The 20,695-nt window shown below is 38.9% G+C and overlaps 1 protein-coding gene and 2 pseudogenes across 1 annotated transcript; all 3 read right to left on the reverse strand.

Annotated features, from left to right (window-relative positions):
* LOC113577764 lies at positions 1-877 on the reverse strand (annotated as a pseudogene).
* A 4,837-nt stretch (positions 878-5,714) lies between these two features.
* On the reverse strand, positions 5,715-10,195 carry LOC118241989 (annotated as a pseudogene).
* A 4,388-nt stretch (positions 10,196-14,583) lies between these two features.
* LOC113577782 (apelin receptor B-like) lies at positions 14,584-15,846 on the reverse strand. The gene has a single exon (XM_027010648.2). It carries the CDS (start codon positions 15,842-15,844, stop codon positions 14,951-14,953), a length of 894 nt encoding a protein of 297 aa, XP_026866449.2. The 5' UTR covers positions 15,845-15,846; the 3' UTR covers positions 14,584-14,950.
* Between the last annotated feature and the right edge of the window lie 4,849 nt (positions 15,847-20,695).

A 20,695-nucleotide genomic window follows, 5' to 3' on the forward strand; every position in this document is an offset into this window, starting at 1 on the left:
CTAAGTTGTCAGAACCATGATTCTCTCTCTGAGAGAGAAGGTGTACAGAAAAGGGTTCACACAGCTGTTAATAAATACCAGTGCTCCAGCTATGTTGATACCATAGACTGTGCTTATTAGTAGACTGTTATTCTTACATAACAGTGCAATGATGACAAACATTTTTAATAGGAATTGGAATCCAAAAGATAAAGATGACCACCACAATTCTGGTTATCAACTTTGTCATTCTGTTTCTTCTAAAGAATGGTGACTGACTAACCCCTCGGTGAACACTACAGTAGAAGTAAACCAGCAAGGAGAAGAAGATTGCCAATATCACTATTTCCAAGAGTGAAGTAGCCACTAGCTCTGTATCACTCCTAAATTGTGGGTAACAGCTCTGGAACTGGGAATTTTGATCATACCCAACTGTATACTGTACTAAAACATATGAAGCCAACACCCCACTCACCATCCATATACCACACAAAAACCCCTTCTTTTCTCTTGCTCCAAGTTTAGCACAAATGTGAGGATGCAGAACCTGCATGTATCTCTGCAGATTCATCAATGTCACACACAGTGTGCTACTGTAAAGGTAGCAGTATATTTCATAGGAGAGGATCTTGCATGCAACAAAGCCAACGGTCCAGCTATTCAGGAGAGTCCAGATCCAGAGAAGAAGGGAAAGTAGAGTTAGTAGATCTGACACAGCCAGATTCAGCATCAGTCTGTGGGTGAAGCAGTCCTCCTTCAAGTGGCATATGAGAACAGCCAGCACTGCTATGTTACCAGGAAGCCCCAAAACAAAGCACAGCACCAACACACCACTGGTGACTCTTTCTGGAAAGAGCTGGATGGGTAGGGAAATATTGGAGCAATTACCTGGCTGCATGGTTTCACTCGTGTAACTGCTGTTGGCAAATCTGAAGATCAAAATGTGAACACATCCTTTAGGTGGTAATACATAAGTACACAATAAAGCATTTGTATACTTCCTATAAATATATTTGCATATGCAAAATTGAGAAGAGGGTTGGCCTGCTGGGAATTAAATTATTATAGCTGGGAATGAGATCATAAGCATCTGACCCAAGATTCCTGTTTTTCTGTACCTAAAACAAAAGTGAAGCTTTGTTAAAAGTAATAAATGTTAATTTATTCATTATTTTGTGTTTTACTTATTTTCAGACAAAAGGATCCATTCTTTAAAGGCATAAGGTCAGAGATCTTGTTTATCAACAAAATATCGATTTTCTGATTAATTATATAGACTTTCCCACTGTCTTTATATACAGTACTGTGCAAAACTCTTAGGCCACCATATAGAATTTGTTCTCAGACTCTTTATTAAGATAAACAGAAAATACAGGAAGTATGTACACAAAATTTTAAAAAGAGCACAATTTTCAGAACAAAATGGCTTCTAAAAGCAAAGGTCAGTATTTAGTGTGAACTCCCTTGGGACTAAGCACATCTTGGATGCTTTTGAGGGGACTGAAGTAATATTCTGGTACCATTCCATTCAGATTCCATTCAGGTTTAGGAGAGCCAGGTTCCTGCTATTGCTCAAGCGTAAAACGAGGTCACAAAATACTTACTACTGAAGCCTATAGACACTGTTTTTTTTCCCCCATTTTTTCTGTTTTTTAATACTGCTTACAAATTTCCTGTATTTTCTGGTTGTATTCTAATAAAGAAATTGAGAAATAATTAGAATCTGAGCAAACTGCCTGGGTAATGTGAAATGTATAGAACAACCAGCTAGAGGAAGCAACAGAAAGATTCTGTTGCTTCTATATCTAGGAGAATCAAACAGATACGTCAAATTTAAAGTAGATTTGACTGCTGAAAGTCATCAGTGTTACTCAGTAGGTCATTACTATTAATCTGAAGACTCATACAAATATGAACTCAAAACAAAAGAGTTGATAGGGCAAAGAATGCTCCTGAGAAATGGATCCAATAATTTGGGACAAAATCAAGGAGTATGGAAAGGTGAGCCAAAAGAAACCTAACAAAATACAGATGTAAGGTACTCCTGTTAAGAAAACACTGGTGGCTTTTTTACACAGGTCAAGGTTCGTATATGCAAACATGGCTATATTGAGCTGGTCAGTAATATCTAGCCATACATATATGGAACATACAGATATCAGGAGCCTGATCTTCATGCAAATGTTATATAGAGAATACTGAAAATTTTGTCAGCTGTAGAAAAGCACATTTAAATAAAGAACAGCATCCTTACTCTGTTAAAGGTAACAAACACCAAAACTCACTATAGGGTAAAAGCAGGAAAAAAGAGTAGCAGGACAAGCAAGAAAAAGACAAAGATAAAAAGTAATACTTCCAAGAATACTGTAAGAGAGTTGCAGGGTTTGGGGCTGTTGCACTGAAGCACCTACCTCCCAAGATGGGAAGTCTGGTGCGTGAAGCCGCAAGTATGAATGAAGCAAACATTTACATTTACAGAATTTAGCAGACACTTTTATCCATAGAGACTTGCAAAAGTGCTTTGTCATTTACTCATAGAATGCATCCTAGTCAGTACAGTAGGTTAGAGTCCAAGATACCATTGAACTAGAATACTGTTGAAATACAGGGATCAATTCTGATGTCTAGAAGTGCAAAGTACATAAGCTCTCTCAGACAACAATCAGTGCAATAAACAATAAGTACTAGCGTTAGCCACCGTTGGAACAGTCAACAAAAAACCGTACCCTACAACAACTACTAGAGTTTTAGTTAGTCAACATAGGAGCAGGGTCAGTTGTCATTACATGCTTGTCTTCCATGAGACTTGAAGACAATTAAACTATCATTAAATAATTGCAGCCTTATAAAGAATAATTTTGTCATACAAAAGCACATCAAAAGGGACTTTAAGACAGTAAATCCATTCGTTTCAATCCAAATGCTCTGGCAAAGATAAAGAATTTCAGCGGTCAGTGTAACATTTGGTATCGGATTAGGTTTGCATATTGATGTTGCATTGCGTGGTCCCGTGGTATACACAGCCTTGGTCATCAATGCAATGTCCTAGATTAAGTGTGTTGCATTGCATCCAATGTGTTTCTTCAGAACAAAACATTTTTTGACCTTCAGTCCCTGATGGCAAATGTGTAGGTCCGCTCACATTATTTTTTAAAATACAACAAAAGTAAAAGGAGGAGCTACACTGAAACTGGGCTTCTAAGAATAAAGGCCAATGTAAAGCTTATGTGATGTGAGGCCATTCTAGATTTAACAATAAATTAGATTAATCAGACAATACCATATCACTCAATGCATCCATTTCCAACCAAGCAATGGAACAATTATTTTGCCATTATTCTGGGTCTTCCATATTCCATAAAAACAATTCAGCAATTGAGCCCTTCCAACAAAACCATATATCAGCTGTTTCCCCTTTTTGTGTAATAAGTTATTTTAGAGTTTGATTTTGTGCGACCTTAGACTTACCTTACTTCATTCATGTGGGCATTTAAAAATAAAACTTACAATAATGCTTTACATTATTGTTTTTATCTTGCAGAATGCGGAAAACAGTAAATGGACATGTATGGTTTTTGGTTGCAAGGGCTCAATTGTTGACTACCTACAGTGAGATCTTACTGGATTTCTTTGAGGCAAAGACAGCAATTAAATACACATAATGCATGGAAGACCTTAATTAATCCTCAATAAGTGTTTGTGTTTCCAGTGCATTATATACTTGTGTACAATTACAGTGATTGTCATGCACAGTTTGTCAGCTACCCTCTACCCTGTTCAATGATCAGTTTCTGACTACAGCACCACCACTAACTGGGTATCACCTGTTTGACAGGTCACTCAGCACACCAGTGACTATGTCATGGTAGTGGTATGGTAGTGGGTGTTGTGCTAAAGTGAGTCAGGGCAGCCATGTTGCTGAAGTTTTTACATGCATCTGTGTCACAGCTGAGCTGAGTGATCCACCAAAAATATCCAGCCATGCTGCACTCACACCGAGTATCGATTAAGGTCTGAGGGGATGGTTAGCACAAACTCTGCTTTCAACAGATCCATAGATATAACCCTGGCTGAGAGTGCTGTTACCACAAATGTAAGAATAAAATAGGAACAAACTATTTTTGTGCAGCACACATCAGTGCAAACAGAACCCAGATAAAATCACACTAATTTGATTAGATTATTTTTGCTTGGTTTTGAGCTGATTGGGGTTTAATCATTGTGATGTCACTCCTAGTCATTTTATCCATACTTATTTGTATGAAAAGATTTCTGTGCTTATATGCATACAGAGGATTTGTTGAAAGTACACCTAAAAAGGGAAAACAACTAAGATCTGAGCCGACTGCTACAGTGCTGTGGAAAAAATGGGTGTTAAAACGCATTCTTCTAGATATTCTATTGAATTTGTGTTTTCATTTTTATTGGTCATTTTTACTCTGCAGTTTATCATTTAACTCTATACATAAATATGAGCTCAGGAAAAAAAAAGCCAAAATGCTAACAGAATAAGCAACATTTTTAAGTTGTTCTAGACAAGAGCATCTGCTAGATTTTGTAACTGTAATGTAAATTGACAAGCAAAGTTTGAGGAACAGACCTGCAAGTTTCTAAAAAAATCTATTAGAGAGACAGAACAAGGAAATAAGAGGCTAAATGGAAGACTGAAAAGTACTCATGTTCACATGACCAAAGACTGCAGCCGTACAGCTGACTTGGTCTCAGGCAAATCTCAAAAGGAAACAGATAAGTGTAATGTTATTTGTTGGATACATTTTCTTAGAGAACCTCCTTACACTCACATTCGTTATACAAAAAATCATTGGCACTGCCAAAGAAACAAATTATACTGATTTCCGTATCAATTTACAAATCCTTTTTTAAATGTTTTACAAAAATACATGTTTCACAAACATTTACTGGCTGCCCATACAACTTCCCTTAGACATTCCTTATAAGTGTGTTCTGAGTCAACAAGTTTGTTATTTTCTAAGTTCAGGAAATCATGCTGCAATTACGGTCTCTGGTAATTTCCATGTGCTACAGAAGTGTCAGACAGATTAGGTTAAAGTTTTTAATATTCATTTATGTACATGTAATGCATGTAACTTAAACCTACAATTCTGTATTTTCCTTATGTGTTACTTCAACCTTTTTATGAATCATTTTCCTTAATGATATCTTTACTTTTGCTCAAGTATGACTATTAGGTACTTTTAACAATTTCAGTTACTAGTCACAGTGGTCCAGTATATATTAACCAAAAGCGCACCTTGGTAAACTTTCTATTAAAGTTACTCACACAAATTGACCTTACAGTTCACAAGGCCCTTCTGGACTCTCTTATTCAGTCATATAGGAATTTTATCTATACAATAGTGTTAAGTACAGAAAGTGACTAGTTCAACCATTCAAAATGTGTAAAGCATTTTAATTTTCTAGTGATTAATTTGGCCATGTCATGGTAGCATGTATATAGCCTACCTGAGACTTGAGAAATATCCTTTTGACAAACAGACCTGACAAACATGAAAAGAGCATATTTATTTTTAGATTGAAAATGAGAAATCACATACCATGAACAGCTTAGATAAGTATTTTAATTAAATAATTACACTTTGCAAATTTTACAGATTAACTAGTCAACTAGTTAACTAGTCAAGACCAAGTGTACTGTTCTTATGTTGAAGCAGGGAAATCTTGTCACACTTGGTTACCCTTTTTCCCCACCTGGCCTACACGCTCTCCACTGCAAAACTCCGGCCTAAGCGCTCTCCACTGCAGAACTCCTTCCCTTTAGTTCTCTGAGAGAAATGTACAGAAAAGGATTTAAACGGCTGATGAATGTCAAAGATTCAACTACTGTGTACCCAAAAACTACAATTTCAAACAGATTTTTATTATAGTGGAATACTGAAAAGAGAAATAAGATATCATTAACTGGAACAGGTGAAGAACGCTACCACGATTCACATCACCAACTTTGTCATTCTATCATTTCTAAAGAATGATTACATGGTGAAGATAACAGTACAGGTAATCCAGCATAAAGAAGCAGATCACAAATGTTAGGATTTCCAAGAGTGAAGAAACCTCGGTCACTGAACACATTCATTAGGCGGAATGAAAACATTCACAGCTAATGGCCCACTTCCCATCCACTTCCAGCTCAAAAAAGACCCTTTCTTCCTCTTGCTTTGATCCATCTCTAAGGATACATCACCTGCACTTATCTTTGCAAACTCAGCAAAGTTACACACAATGCACTGCTGAAGATGCACAAGTGGGTAACACAGTTAAGATCATGTACACAGCAGAGCCGAAGACCCAGCCGTTCATACGATCCCAGCTCCAGACCAGCAAGGGAGGCAGAGACAGTACACAGCCAGACTCAACATCAGTAAGGCTGTCGTCCTTCAAACACCCTACAAGAATCAGCAATGTTGTTATGCTAGCAGGAGCACCCAACACAAAGCTCAACCCCGAAACAGCACTGGTGGCCATGTGTTCTGGTGGAACATGGGTTGCTGGGGAACTGCAGTAAAACTGAGCTTCTGTTCATCCCAGGTAGTCTCAACCCTTACCATGATCTACTGTTTCCTTTGAGGACTCCCTGGTATCACCATCCAAAGCTGCCCGTAGCCTGGACATAACTTTGGACAACCAGTTGTCATTTCCAGCTCATGTTTCTAATCTAACCCAGTCTTGCAGATTCCTCTTTTCTAACATACAAAGGATTCGACCCTTTCTTTCGCAGGAAGCTACCCAGGTGCTTGTGCAGTCTCTTGTGATCTCAAAGCTGTGTTTAATGTTTATCGTTCATGTCTTACATTAATAAATGACTGCTTCGAGAGAGGTCTATGCATCCTGCTCCTAGCCCTGCGGCAGTCGGGCCGTCACAGTGATGTAGTTTAATGTTTACAGTTGGCAAAAATTGCACAAATAAATATATGTACTTGGTTTGTTGCAGTGTGAAACCCACTGAACAACATTACGACACAAGCGCACCAAAGTCCTCTGGAACATCCCTTTTTCTTAGTGTGTATGTAGTCCCCTGCTTTTCATGGGTCCAAATTGGTTGTTCAGTTGTTTTCTGGCCATCAGTTCTTACTTCATTCACTATGGGGCTAACAGAAAATCTGGGGAGGATATTAAACGCAGCTTTTGCATCTGGAGACTGGTGCACTGCACTAAATTTCACAATAAGTACTCGCCCACACACAGCAAGTGTAACGTGTGTCGGCCCGAGTGCGGCAGGACGCACATTTAATAACATAAACGACAGCGGCACTCACATATTACAAACGATTAACGTTAAACGAACACGTTACATTTAGCCATTACATCCACAATGACCGACTGCGCCGCACACCCTGACGTGAGTTTAAATACACGCAGACAAAACGAAGTACAGGTGTGCGCAGGCGTGGCCACAAATGAAAGTCCTCCTACTGCACATGGCTGGCCAAACCACGTGAATGTCTGAATTCGAACATTTTTATTCTAAAATTCTAAAATATTAGTGAATACTGTCATACTCACTTTAGAATTAAAGTCTTTGCTGAGAGTTTACTTTGGGACAGTATGTATAAAATGCTAAAGTTATTTTGTAAAGGTCTGCTTTCCCAACAAAATAATCCTAAATTCATGAGAAAGGTTGATAAGATTTTGCCCATTTCATAAATCTAATATCCACTGTGGCAAATTCAATATGCTGTGGTACATTAGCACTCTCCTTCAGAACATGCACTGCTGGTAACCCTTCTAAATGTTAATATATTACATTGCTTAGATTTTTTTTATATGTAGACCAGTCAATGTAGACTAGTGCCCCTTTCAAAAAAAGTCTACTCATAGTAATCAATTACATATAGATTTTCCGTTGGAGTAATTTTTACTTGCCCAAAGGAGTCAGGAGGCCGGGCTAAAGAAAGATGGTTTTATTGTAGAGTGCCCACAGTCCAGTCCATTTCCAGACCAATGTAACACACCTGACATACAGGCTTTATACTATACAGTCCTCCGTTTTGGGACACTGTCTAGTACTGTAAGTCAGGAAACACTAAGGTAAGTACTCATCAGTATATGATTTGAATGCAGAGAACATGAGATTCAGCGTCTACACTGATGATGAGTGGACTATAAACCTTTGGAGTACTCAGCACTGCCACTCATCATCAGTCACATGATCAGTTATGGAGGAGCACTGTAGAAAAATAAAATTATAAATATAAACATATAAGACCTACAAGTGTGATTTTAGTGTCACAAAGAAGTTAAGTGCTTAACCTGTTATAAGACAGTGTGGTTCAACTTATTCAAACGAATACAGAAACAAAGCCACGTGCAAATCTGCCGACATCTACCGCTAGAGTCTACTGGCAAGCGGGATGCCGTTATAGCCATGCAGTGTGGAATTAGTTTTAAAAATAGTTAATGTTGAAAAATGCTATTAAACTTTATAAATCATACTTGAGATAATATAATAGAATTATATAATACAATATGGCACACTTGTCCAGAATTTAGGAGTTATATAAGAAAAAGATATTTCACCTACCATATGCAGAAGGAGGTAGGTACATTTTAAATATTTTAAAACAACCACAACTACCTAAAATTGCCAGAGCTAATGATGACCATTTTTTAAACCCAAACATGTCAAGCTCTATATGGATGCTTAAACAATCTATTACATTGTAATGGTTGATGTCATGGGCAAAATTATACTCTATGCCAATGCCAACATTTTTACCAAAAATTTTGTTTGCGCCAACAAGAGTACACAAACTAGGATGTAATGGACATTTGTGCACTGAAAGAAGGAACATCAGGCAGAGACAGTCCATACATTCACTGATGTTGCATTTTGTGATGATTGTTTTGTCTTCTCTACCTTAGGAGAGTGTTGCCATAGCACTCTAAAAGAGACGTCATGCAGGAAGTGGTTCACACAGCTGTTTACCAAACACAAAGCGCCAGCTATTTTACCCCCCAGGGTCAGAGTCATCAAGACACTGTCAGAGCTCAACAGAACTGTGGTGATGACTCAGACAATATTAATGTGAGTTGGTGCCCAACAAATGAAGAAAAAAAACATCACGATTCTGGTGAGCAGCTTTGTCAGTATTTTACTATTTCGGAAGTGAAATAGACACTTGCTCACTGCCATTTGTAAAGTGTTTATAACAGAGCTCCATTCCAGTCATACATCCTACATCATACAGAATGAGGGTGTATGATGCCATCACACCACTCAACACCCAAATCCCAAACAGAAGGTTCCTTTGTCCTCTTGCCCCAAGCTTTGCCCATCTGTGAGGATGCAGAACTTGTAGGTATCTTTGCACACCAAGTAAAGTCACGCTCGGTGTGCTGCTGCAATGGTAGCAGTAGCATACCTAGAAATTGATTTTGCAGATGACAGAAGCAAAGACCCAGCAATGCAGAAATGACCAGATCAATGCCAGCAATGGAAGAAGGGCAAGTAGATCTGACACAACCAGGCTTGAGGTCCTTCCAAAAGTTCCAGATGAGAGTCACCAGCACTTCTGTGTTACCAGGAACCCCACTTGCAGCTGTGTATCGTGGCAGATCGTGGATGGGTAGTGAACTGTTAGAATAGCTGGCCTTCTGCATCTTTTCAGTTTAGAAGCCAAATTGTGGCTGCTGCCTGCAAAGCTGAAGATAAGAATATGAACAAAGCTGTTGTTCCTGTGCCTTTGTGCATTGTGGGAGATCGCCTAGATGTGCAAGATCCCAGTGTGTAACTTTGGGGCATACATTGCACATGAAAAAGTAAGGCTATTCAGACTAGATGGTGAGGGGTGGGACATAATTAAACTGGATGTAAACCCGTTGTATGTTTTGGGAATAGAACCTGGGAGTGGCACAAGAAAAGTGAACAAACCTACGGTTTTGTGGTAATGTTCATCAATTCAGGGTCTATCTAATAACATTTACAGATAGATGTGCTGCAGTGATCTGATAGCCTGTGTACAAATATCCCAAATCAGAGGCCAGAGGAAATCAACCTTTGGTTAATACTGGCCTGCTGTTTTTCCCAAATAATTATCCTCAAATTCCACTCATTATTGATTAACATGGTACCATAACAATGTTATTATGATTCAAATTCAACCATTAAATTATATAAAGGTAGTGCATAATCTGTATTTTATTTGATGATTGCAAGCAATCAATCTTACACTGCCATGGTTATCCTTTACATCTCCATCCTACAAAGAGAGCAAGTGTTCTGGTTGGTTGTGTTAAAGAGGCTAGAGAGGTAGGCTGACTTGGCAGAGTCAGAGAGTATCATTGTAGTCAAATATGTGTTCTTTATAAGCTTCAGTATGGATGAAGAGTTTAGAATTCCAGTTGTCTTTGCAGCCAGCTTCCCGTCTGCTTCGCACGGGAAGAGATGTACCAATGGGAAAATGTAGTGATGCAGACATGTTTAGTTCTCATAACTGCTAGTGTGAGAACAATATTGAGCATGGTGTCATGTTTTAGGAGAGGACAGAGGGGAAGGCTAGTGGATATACAGTATCATAGGTTACAGTGTACCAACAGATTTATTATAACAGAAGGAAATAGATCTTTTATTATGATGGTGGAATGTGTATGTGTGAGTGTTTTCAGCTTTGAGTCCTGCACTGTGAGTAACCTCTCTGTCATGCAATGGAAACCTACTGAAATGGAAAGCCACATGTAAGTGGGCTGCCACAAACCACCTACAGGTGCAACCATTTGCAATTACCCAATGGTTGCCCTACAAATGATGCTTGACCAGACACTGAGTTGGGAAATAAATATAGTCTCTGCAGTGTTTTGACTCGAAGCTTGTTCGGTTGGGATCTTCAAGTCCATTCTGAGGGAGGAAGAGTGATAATTGATTATACACATCATGTTCCAGAATTTAAGAAAGAAAATAAATGATCAATACTTGTTAGTAGCTAACGTCAGAGAGGTCGAGAGGGGTTTGTTTTCAGAATCAAAGGTCTTGAAGGCAGTTGATAGGTGACTTATGAAGGGTAAGTTAAGATGGATGTGATGAAGGAGAGCAGGTCCGGGGAGGTCCTGGAATCAGATAAGCATCCACTTAGCATCCATGTCCCACATAAAAGGTTTTCTGTCCTTTTGCTCCAAGTTGTGTCCATCTGTGGGTGCAGTGCTCATAGGTTTTACTGTGTACCCAGCAAAGTCACATGCAGTGTGCAAAGTCATATGCAGCATACAATGTGCAACACAGCACATATCTAAACAATACATTTTACTTACTTAATAGAAACATACCAAAACATATCAGACTGAGACTGAAAGGACCTTTTAATAGACAGGCTAATAAACATTTCTGTTTAGCATTTTCCCTGACAGCTGCATGTGCTGTGTACTAGGTAATGTACTAATCATTTAGTACAGTTCTTTACTGCATGGCCTCTGAGTGAGTGCATGACCATTTAAAATTCAGTGTCAACCAGAGATCAGACATGTCCATGGCATCTAACAGTTTATTCCTTTTGCCAAGGCACTCGAGTCTATGTTGCTAAACACAAGATCTGCATCGGCCTTTCTGACCGCGAGAGAGAAAAATAAAAGACATTACTTCAACCAATTCATTAGCTTAACGTCCTTTACTGAAGAATTGTCCCACTTCTTGTTTGGGGCAGGGTCTTTGAGAATGTTTTCAATAATGTCTTTCAGTATGGTTACATTGCAATAACCATACATATTTCACATCAATGGACATAACAATGAACATTATTTAGATAAACAAACAAACAATATGGTAAAATGTGGTAAAAAGGGGGACATTTTCAGTCTAAGGAAAGCAAAAACAATCACAGCAAAGCCAAGGCAACCCTGTAATTTCTTAACCATACAGGGGTAAGAGTGGCATGCATAAAGACAGAAGCAAAAGTAGAGTAATTTATTAGGATACAAATAAATAAATGAATAAATTAAGAATAAACTATTCAAGTTTCTCCAATGGGTTCCTATATCCAGAGTATTTGTACATAGATAGCAAATGTATTACTGTAATGTGTTCTTAGATATTTGTGTGTGAATACGTAAAAAGCATTAATAACTCCAAGATGTTAATATTTCACATATTACTAAGTATCATTATACTCTCATGCAGCTATTTACACTGACATATCACATGAATGGGATTTCTCAAGCTGACATATACTATAATGTAAAATGTGAATAGTTCATCATTGTTGATAGGAACATTCATGAATGTGTTTAGTATTTATATAAGTCAACCTTCATGTAAAGTATTACCTTATTTCTACTGTGTGATGCCTATTCACAAAATAGCTTTAAATCTAATCTACAAATTATGAAAATAAGAAAACATACTCTGATATTACAAACTGCATATTTCCAGTATCTTGCCAATTCCCCATCAAAGAAAGCCACTGTATTTCTATGCTGCATGGTTACAATGTGTTGGTCATTTTGGTTTAATGCTTATTATCAAGAGGCACAGCTCATCTAAACTAGAAAGTTAGAAAGGTTTAGTATGGAACATTAGGTTTTTAGTTTTAACAAAGCAATATATTCACTTAAGAAACTGCTAAAATTAGAAACACGAAATTAATGTGAAGAGTTATAGTATAACAGTCAAAAAATTAGTTTAATCCAAAATGCTTCTTTTATATTAGGCATCCAAAATGTTAACTGTGTAGTTTGAGGCTGAAGATTATCATGAGCATAGAGCATTCAGGAAAAAAAAGGAAGCAAACGTGAGTCTATGAATAGATTTAATAAAAAAGGAAAAGGAACATAAATATGCACAAACAAGAAGTAAAGAAAGCCAACAAAACCTCAGTGACTGATAATCAGTCATGCAAACACAATGGACATGTATAGTGCCAAGGTAACATCATAACTAAGTGAAACGGTGAATGGGACTCAACACAGTGTCTTTGTTTTGCTTAACTTCCTTGTTGTGGTTCTGTTCCTTAGATTCGCTTTCTCTGCCCCGCAAGAGTTGCACCTGTATCTTTTTAAATCTTATTAATACGTGCATTTAAACCCTGCCTTGTTGCTTGTGTTTTGGCTGATCATTGTGTTAATCCTAGCCGCTGTTCTTGTTCCAAGCCTCGTAGTTTCTCTACTTGTTTTGTGATGTTTAGTGTTTGTTCTTATCATTGCCTGTGTCGTTATTATAGCCTGCTTCCCAGTTTGTCATTGTATTGTTTCGTGTAGTTTAAGATGTATTCCCAGACTCTACGTGTCAGCTCTATGACCCTGGACTGTGACTATGACACTTCTCAGCATGTGCATCCGCCTCGTGATCACCCCATGTTTCTGTTAGACCCAGAGACAGCTAGGTCTTCACTCTCTAATTACTCAATGAACCTCAGTAGTATCACAATCACATCTTCCCTAACATGGAGTTATTATGTATCCCAGTCTCTTCGATGCTCATGTAAATAATACTTCTAGGACTGCCTTTCTCCACCTCAGTAACATTTCAAAGATTAGGAACATGCTCTCCTCACATGATGCAGAAAAGCTAGTCCATGCATTTATTACTTAAAGATTGGACTACTGTAATGCTTTACTATCAGGCTGTACTACTAATTGTCTAAAGATGCTCAAGCTAGTTCAAAATGCAGCAGCCAGAGTGCTTACTAGAACTAGAAAATTTGATCACATCACTCCTATCTTAGCTACTTTACATTGGCTCCCAGTAAAATGTCGTATTAATTATAAAATACTTTTAATAACCACAAAGCACTGAATGGTCTTGCCCCACAGTACCTTGGAGAATGCTTAGTGCATTACGATTCACCATGTCTGCTTAGATTAAAAGGTGCAGCTCTTTACTAGTACCAAGAATAAGAATATCTACCGCAGGGGGCAGAGCCTTTTCCTATGAAGCTCCCACACTATGGAACAACCTTCCTGTAAATATTCAAGATTCAGACACAGTCAATATTTAATGCTAGGCTGAAAACCTATCTGTACATGTCAGACATTTTAACTACTTCCCATCTTAGTTAAAGGTGTAGATCTGGGGTTGCATGGGCATTGAGTATTATGGTAAACTGGGATGTTATGATGCTGTCACTTCACCTCTCTTTTGTCACTCATGTTTGTTGACTGAGAGTGGAGGAGTGCTTATGTTCCAGAGTCCCCTCATGTTTCCTTCTGGCTCTTTCCTTTTAGCTGTGCTGTCATAGCTAGATCTGCCGGAGTCCATGATTGCACATTATAGCTCCCTAATTTACCCTCCCTCTTACCTGGACATGCCTAATCCAGTCTCTCTTTCTGCCGAGGAGCATAACTACAAACAAGTGTGATGGACAATTAACACAGCAGGGGAGGGGTCTAGGAGAGGGGGCCGTGACAGAATCCCCCTCTGACGGGGCAACTGGAGGCTTGGACTTGAACATTTATAAAGCTGCTTTGTGACAACATCTGTTGTAAAAAGCACTGTATAAATAAAAACAATTTTCATTTTGACTGCTTCAGGTCTTTATGGATGTTAGATTAGACTATTTATGGAATAAACAAAATGGGATTATTTATTTCTTTACCTAGAAATGGGTAAAGAATACAGAAATACAAAACTAGTCATACAAATCAAAATAAGAAAAACTTTCCACCAAAAGCACCACTTCTTTAACCTTGTTATCCTTATGAATTTGCAATGATAAAATCAGTAGTAATAATTGCCAGCTAAACTGACCAAAGGATTAAAAACAGAAGAAAATGAACATTTTATTTGCACAGAAAGCTGGGTTACACACAAAGAACTGGCCAAAATAAATGAAAACTAACTTTCAAACATGCAACTTTAGCAAAAAGGGAAATAATGCCACATGCATAGATATAAATTACATGTAATATTACATTTTAAAATGGATCCTTAAGGAACCCTTTTTTGTGCCATCATTTATGGCTGCCATAGAAAGCTCACACACTATCGTACTTCCACATCACAGAGGCACTAAACACTTTCTGACCCAGGTGTGTGCTGCCAGAGAACCTGAGCAGAGAAGGCATACAGAAGAGGGTTCACGCAGCTGCTGATGAACGTCAGAGCTCCAGCAATATTTCTGACAGCTTTTCCAAACCATAACAACCCATCATGCCCGAGCAACACTGCAGCAGCAAGCACAATGTTGCTAATATGAGTTGGGATCCAAAGAATGAAAAAAGTCACCACGATTCTGGCCACCAAATTTGTCATCCTGTGACTGTTAAAGAAAGTTGAGTGTTTAACTCCCTGGTGAAGACGGCAATAGAAGTAAACCAGTAGAGGGAAGGGGAGCCCAAACAGAACTAAAGTCTCCAAGAGCAAAGTAGTCACCCTCTCTATGTCACTGGAATAATGCTGTGTGCAGTGCAGCTTTCCATCTTCCTCGGACTTTACACTGCGCTGAATGAGAGTATAGGAAGCCAAAATAGCACTCAGGCACCATATCCCAGTCACTAGTCTATGCTGTCCCCGCTGTCTGAGCTTAGCCCACGTCTGAGTGTGCAACACCTGCATGTATCTCTGCATGCTCAGTGAAGTCACACACAGCACACTACAGTATATGTTCCAGTAGACCACATAGGAGAGAAACTTACACAGAAACAAGCCAAAGACCCAGCCATTCAGGAGGGCCCAGATCCAGACTGGTAGGGGAAGCAGAGTCATTAGGTCCGACACAGCCAGACTTCTCATCAGCCTTGGGGTAAAAGTACCTCCCTTCAGCCACCCAGGAAGAAGCACCAACACTGCTATATTACCTGGTACACCGAGCGCAAAGCACATTCCCAGTACACCACTGGCGACCAGGTTTTCAGGCAAGCTGTGGGTGCTCACAGAGCTGTTGGAAGAGTTGACGTGTTGCATGGTTGAAGGTGAGATGCAGCTGTGGTGACAGCAGTACAGCTTCAGCTAAAGAAGTGAAAATACTGAGAGACAGTGAAACAAACCTGCACCCTGTGGGTTCTTTATTAAAAACATTGGTTGAAGCCACACTTCCTCAAACCATAGCCAGGAACATTTTGTTTTTAAATAAGTTGTCAGTTCTTGATGAAGTGCAGAATGCTCCCTTAAAAGCAGGCAAATGTAGCATGACAATACTGATAAGTGCATTAATATTACAAATGTTTACTGTAATGACTACTTAAAATACGTTTTAAGTTTATAATGTGTAATGGAAAATATAAATATCAAAACTACATTTCAAAATCCAAAACTAAAAATAAGAACAATGTGCTACAGTAAGACATATAAAAAATAAAACAAACATTCATATTTTACTATATTACACTCGTTTATATAAAACTCTGTGCTATAGGTTTCTATGGTATTGGTGAATCAAAGTCGTTAAGGCAGTCCGGGGTCAAAGACCCGACACAGAGAGTACGGGGATACATGACAAACGAGACAAGGGCCAAGATACTCGAGTAACTACACCCAAACAGCGACGACAACTAAACGCAGGGAAGCACACAGGTTAAGCAGGCTAACTATAACAGAGACTAGGAAACACGAAGGCTTGGATAACGCGAAGGCACAGAGTACAGAGAAACATAACCATTAGAATAAACATACATTCAACGAACAGCCACGACCAAGGCACACAACAGGGTTTAAATACATGAACCAAAGTTAGAAACGAGGGACAGGTGCAAGCAAACGAGGCGTGGAGAAAACGAAACTAAGGTATGGAACCAAAACACACAAGCCAGGAAAACCACGGAAGCTGGAAACTGGGAGGTGACTGCCTGCACCACTTTTGACATGAGCATGTTTCATTGAAGAGTAAAACAGACTCATAACTTCTGTTTGTTAGCACTATAGTGGGTAATGCTTCACTGATCTTATTTGTGGAAAGAACAAGCACAAGGAAAATGTCCTGCTATTACTCTCCTCATCCTCTAGCAGACACAGGGATATACACATATACACGTGTATATGTGTACATAATGTGCACATCAGATGTCTAATGTCAGCCAATGTGGGCAGGCAATGTTAAAGCTATTTCACTGATATGTGAGTGTATTTTTAGCCACGTGTACTGGAAATGAATTTGTGCATTAGGATGTTTGTGTCCTTCTGCAGATGCTCTCTGGACAATATTTTGTGCCTGTAATTTAATTTATCTTGGACTCAGGTGAAGGTTGTGACTCAGTTCATGACTGTGGGGAAGATAAGAGTGGGGTTCATCTGGTTTATAAAATCATGAGTAAACAAATTAATAGTTTAATAATTTCAGATTTACTTCAGCCTCATCTGTTTTTTTCTGATTCGCCCTGCATTGGGTTTATGTTGGTCTATCTTACCACTTTAAAAATACTCTAAAAGCATCATTCCATCATAAACTGTAAATATATCAATTATATAAACTTGATATGCGTCATGCATCTATGTCATCTATGCTTCATGTCTGCTTCCAAGACTCTCATCTCCCTCACATACAAACACCACCATGCATTTCAGTTCTCTGTTATGTCTTTTTTGTTTATCTAAAAATTAATGTCTGCTTTTTGGCATGCAAAACAAAAACTTTGAAAACATGTCTCTTCATAATCTATAATCCACAGATGTTTGTTTCTACTTGATCCCTGACATTTACATGAACCTTTACTGACAGCAATAATCAACAGCTTGTACATGTTGCTGTTAGAAGGTTCTCTGTATGTCCTCTGAAGCATTTGTCTTGGTGGCTACAAACAAAGAAATTCTGTGAAAACTGTGACATCGGGAAAAGGGTCTTTAGCTCACTCAAATCCAAGCATCCAATTACATTTATGGAATGGAAATTGATCTATACTGTGTTCACTTTCCTAATAGTGATATACTGTACCTTAAAAAAATCATTTTCCCATTGGTGAAAAGGATGGATGGACAGTACATGGGAAAATTGTAACTGGAACAGAGGGTTTCATGGGTTTATTGGTATTTAAATATTACTGTAGCATGACAACAGGAAGCATGTGGTGGAAGGAGTGCAAAAAAGGTGATATGAAATGATGTGAGGGATGGGGTGGCAGGCAGATAGAGAGGTAGAAGAAGATGGAAAGCAGGACTGATGGGCAGGTGTGAAGGACATGACAGGAGAGGGAGAGAGTGGGTAGGAGGCGTATAACGAGGTCTTTAATCGGATTGGTGGAATGCTTAATTGAATCAGCCTTCTGTCATGATGTGGAGACCGTGGCTGATGGATGTCAGCGCAGTGCCCCTGCCAGCATACTGTATTTCTGGCTCAGTTGTCACCTGCTGGAATACATGTTTCTCTGAAACACAGCATATCAGTCTAAATCTGTCAGCGGAATCCAATAGAGAACTGGAATCATTTTCCTAAGCACTGGACAAAATGAGCAAAAACTCTGGAGATTTCAGGTGGCAGATAATTAACAGATACCTGGCATACATACATGTCATGCCTATATTGCAAACTGGCACTTTGAGTTCTCAGGAAAATGTGCCAGCATGTGCTTCAGAACAGCACCTTTACAAAGCAGCCCAAAATAGGTCAGTTTCACTCAGAAATGCCTTCACCACTCACCCCTGTCCCTGCATACACCAAACAAAATCAGATCTGCACTGCCTCTTCCTTAGAACTAAGCATGGAAAAATACATTTTGCATACCTCCCATTCGTCCCACAAATATTCCCAGACTCCCAGTCTTGACAGGTGAGTCACACAAAGATCCTATTATCTACCTGATGGGTGTCCCAGGGGTGTTCATCCAGAAGCAGCTTGACCTAAATGTCGCCTGCTGGCTGGCTGGAAGACAAGTAAGTGGGAGGGTGCAGGAGGAGCAGGCGAGGACAAGGAGATTAAAGCTAGCTGGCAGAGTTTTTGCCCAAAAGGCAACCACACTTGGCTCAGTGTGGGCAGAAAGGACGAGTCCATGGGGCATCTGGACGTGGATGGTGTGAGGATGCTGGGCATTGATTTTAGTAATGCCAAACTGGGCCAGTGGTTCAGGCATGCAGAGAGTTTGAAATGGTAACAGAAGGAGGACAAACCTTGAGGTCGTCAGGCATGTGAAACCATATTTTTACTAACAGTGAAGCAAAACATTAAAAGCAAAAAAAACCCAAAATATTTCTTCTGAACAGAACTTCATGCTGATGTACACAGCACATGCTGTTACATAATGACCTCATCACTGACACCATCAACAGGAAAAATGGGGGGGGGGGGGTGTTGTTTGTTTGTTTCCCTTGAGGTGGGACCACATTCAAACTAAAAACAAAAATACATTTGTTTTTTTTCCTCCTCATTTCAGTGAACTGAGCTGTTGATTTTACTAGTGTTACTTTAAATAAGAGAGACTCCATTCAGGACAGAGTTTACAGTAGAAATGTAGTTAGGCTACTAATTTTAAGAGACAGAATGTATCTGAGTGTTTCAATCTAATATGATAGTGAAACACCATCACAAAATATGACTAATTTGTACAGACTTATGAATCTTCACACAAACGTCTATCCCCACACCACAATGGGTCTATCAAAGGCAAAATAAGGACTAGAAATGGCTTAAACAGATAAAAATCATCTTAAAAGACATATTCATGCTCTGTAGGTGAAAACCTGGGACTCATACTATAACATGAGATTTCCAAAGGTAGTCATTCTGAGATGCAGCTTGGGGATTTGAATACTAAATAATAAGCATCACACATACTGCTAAATCAATAAAGTGCACAACACATAATGCTAAATCGCTAAAGTGGACACAGGACCATGGACCAACCTGAAGAAATCTTTTTTTTTTTTCATTCATTTTCTATGAGACACATTCTACAGTTGTCTTCAAATCAACTTTTTTTTTTTTACTTTTCATCAGACTTAACAATATATCTTGATTGTTTGTTTCCAAATACATAATATTTGCTTTCTGGAACAAAGTGACAGTTTCAATGGTATTAGTTCTGTGTCTCAACAGATGCGGAGGGTTAATCTAAACTACTAAAACCATGAAAGTATGCAGTGCATGGTTTAGAACCACTGTATCATTATGGTTTGGAAGTCAAGCATTGCTTCTAAACCATTCGCTTTCAGCATATGAGTGAAAAACATTGAGATTCTAGTTGTGCAACACTGGTTTTGAAAGTGTCGAGTGTTAGTTCTTTGTCACAAAGGAAGCTACTTATTTAATGAGCTCATTTAATTAAAGACAGAAAATATGAACACTGTGCTTTAGTAGTCATATACCAGATTGACATTTTTTCAGATAATCAAGACTATGTAACTATGATTTGAGATTAAATGTATGAGTAATACTTTGTAATTTTACTTTTGTAGTAATACTAATGGATAATAAGCTCTCAGAAAGCAATAAGCAATCAGCTTGCAATCTGTGTAAAGTAATTCCTCACCCACAGCCCTGCAGTCAGCTCAATCCCTGACAGCAAGCTGCTGTTCTATCACTGCTAATGGAGGCCCCAGAACAGGCTGTGAAGAGCTTGCTGGAGTTTTTACGAGGTGGCAGGTGCACTTGTGTGTTTGTCGCGTGGATCTTTACATGTTCTCCAAGCTGTTTTTAGAAGCTCCTGTGACCTGTGACGCACACGAGACACATTACTACCCACCCACCCAAGCCCGAACAGTACCCAAGAATAGCCCGTCAGCCAGTGGCTAGGTGTTGAGTCTACCTATGATCTCTCTAAATATAGACTGATAAAGCCGTCTCCCCCCCCTTAGAGAGAGCTGGTAAATGATTAACAAAACGTCAAAATG

Source organism: Electrophorus electricus, chromosome 9 (assembly GCF_013358815.1).
Source record: "Electrophorus electricus isolate fEleEle1 chromosome 9, fEleEle1.pri, whole genome shotgun sequence".
Taxonomy (NCBI): domain Eukaryota; kingdom Metazoa; phylum Chordata; class Actinopteri; order Gymnotiformes; family Gymnotidae; genus Electrophorus; species Electrophorus electricus.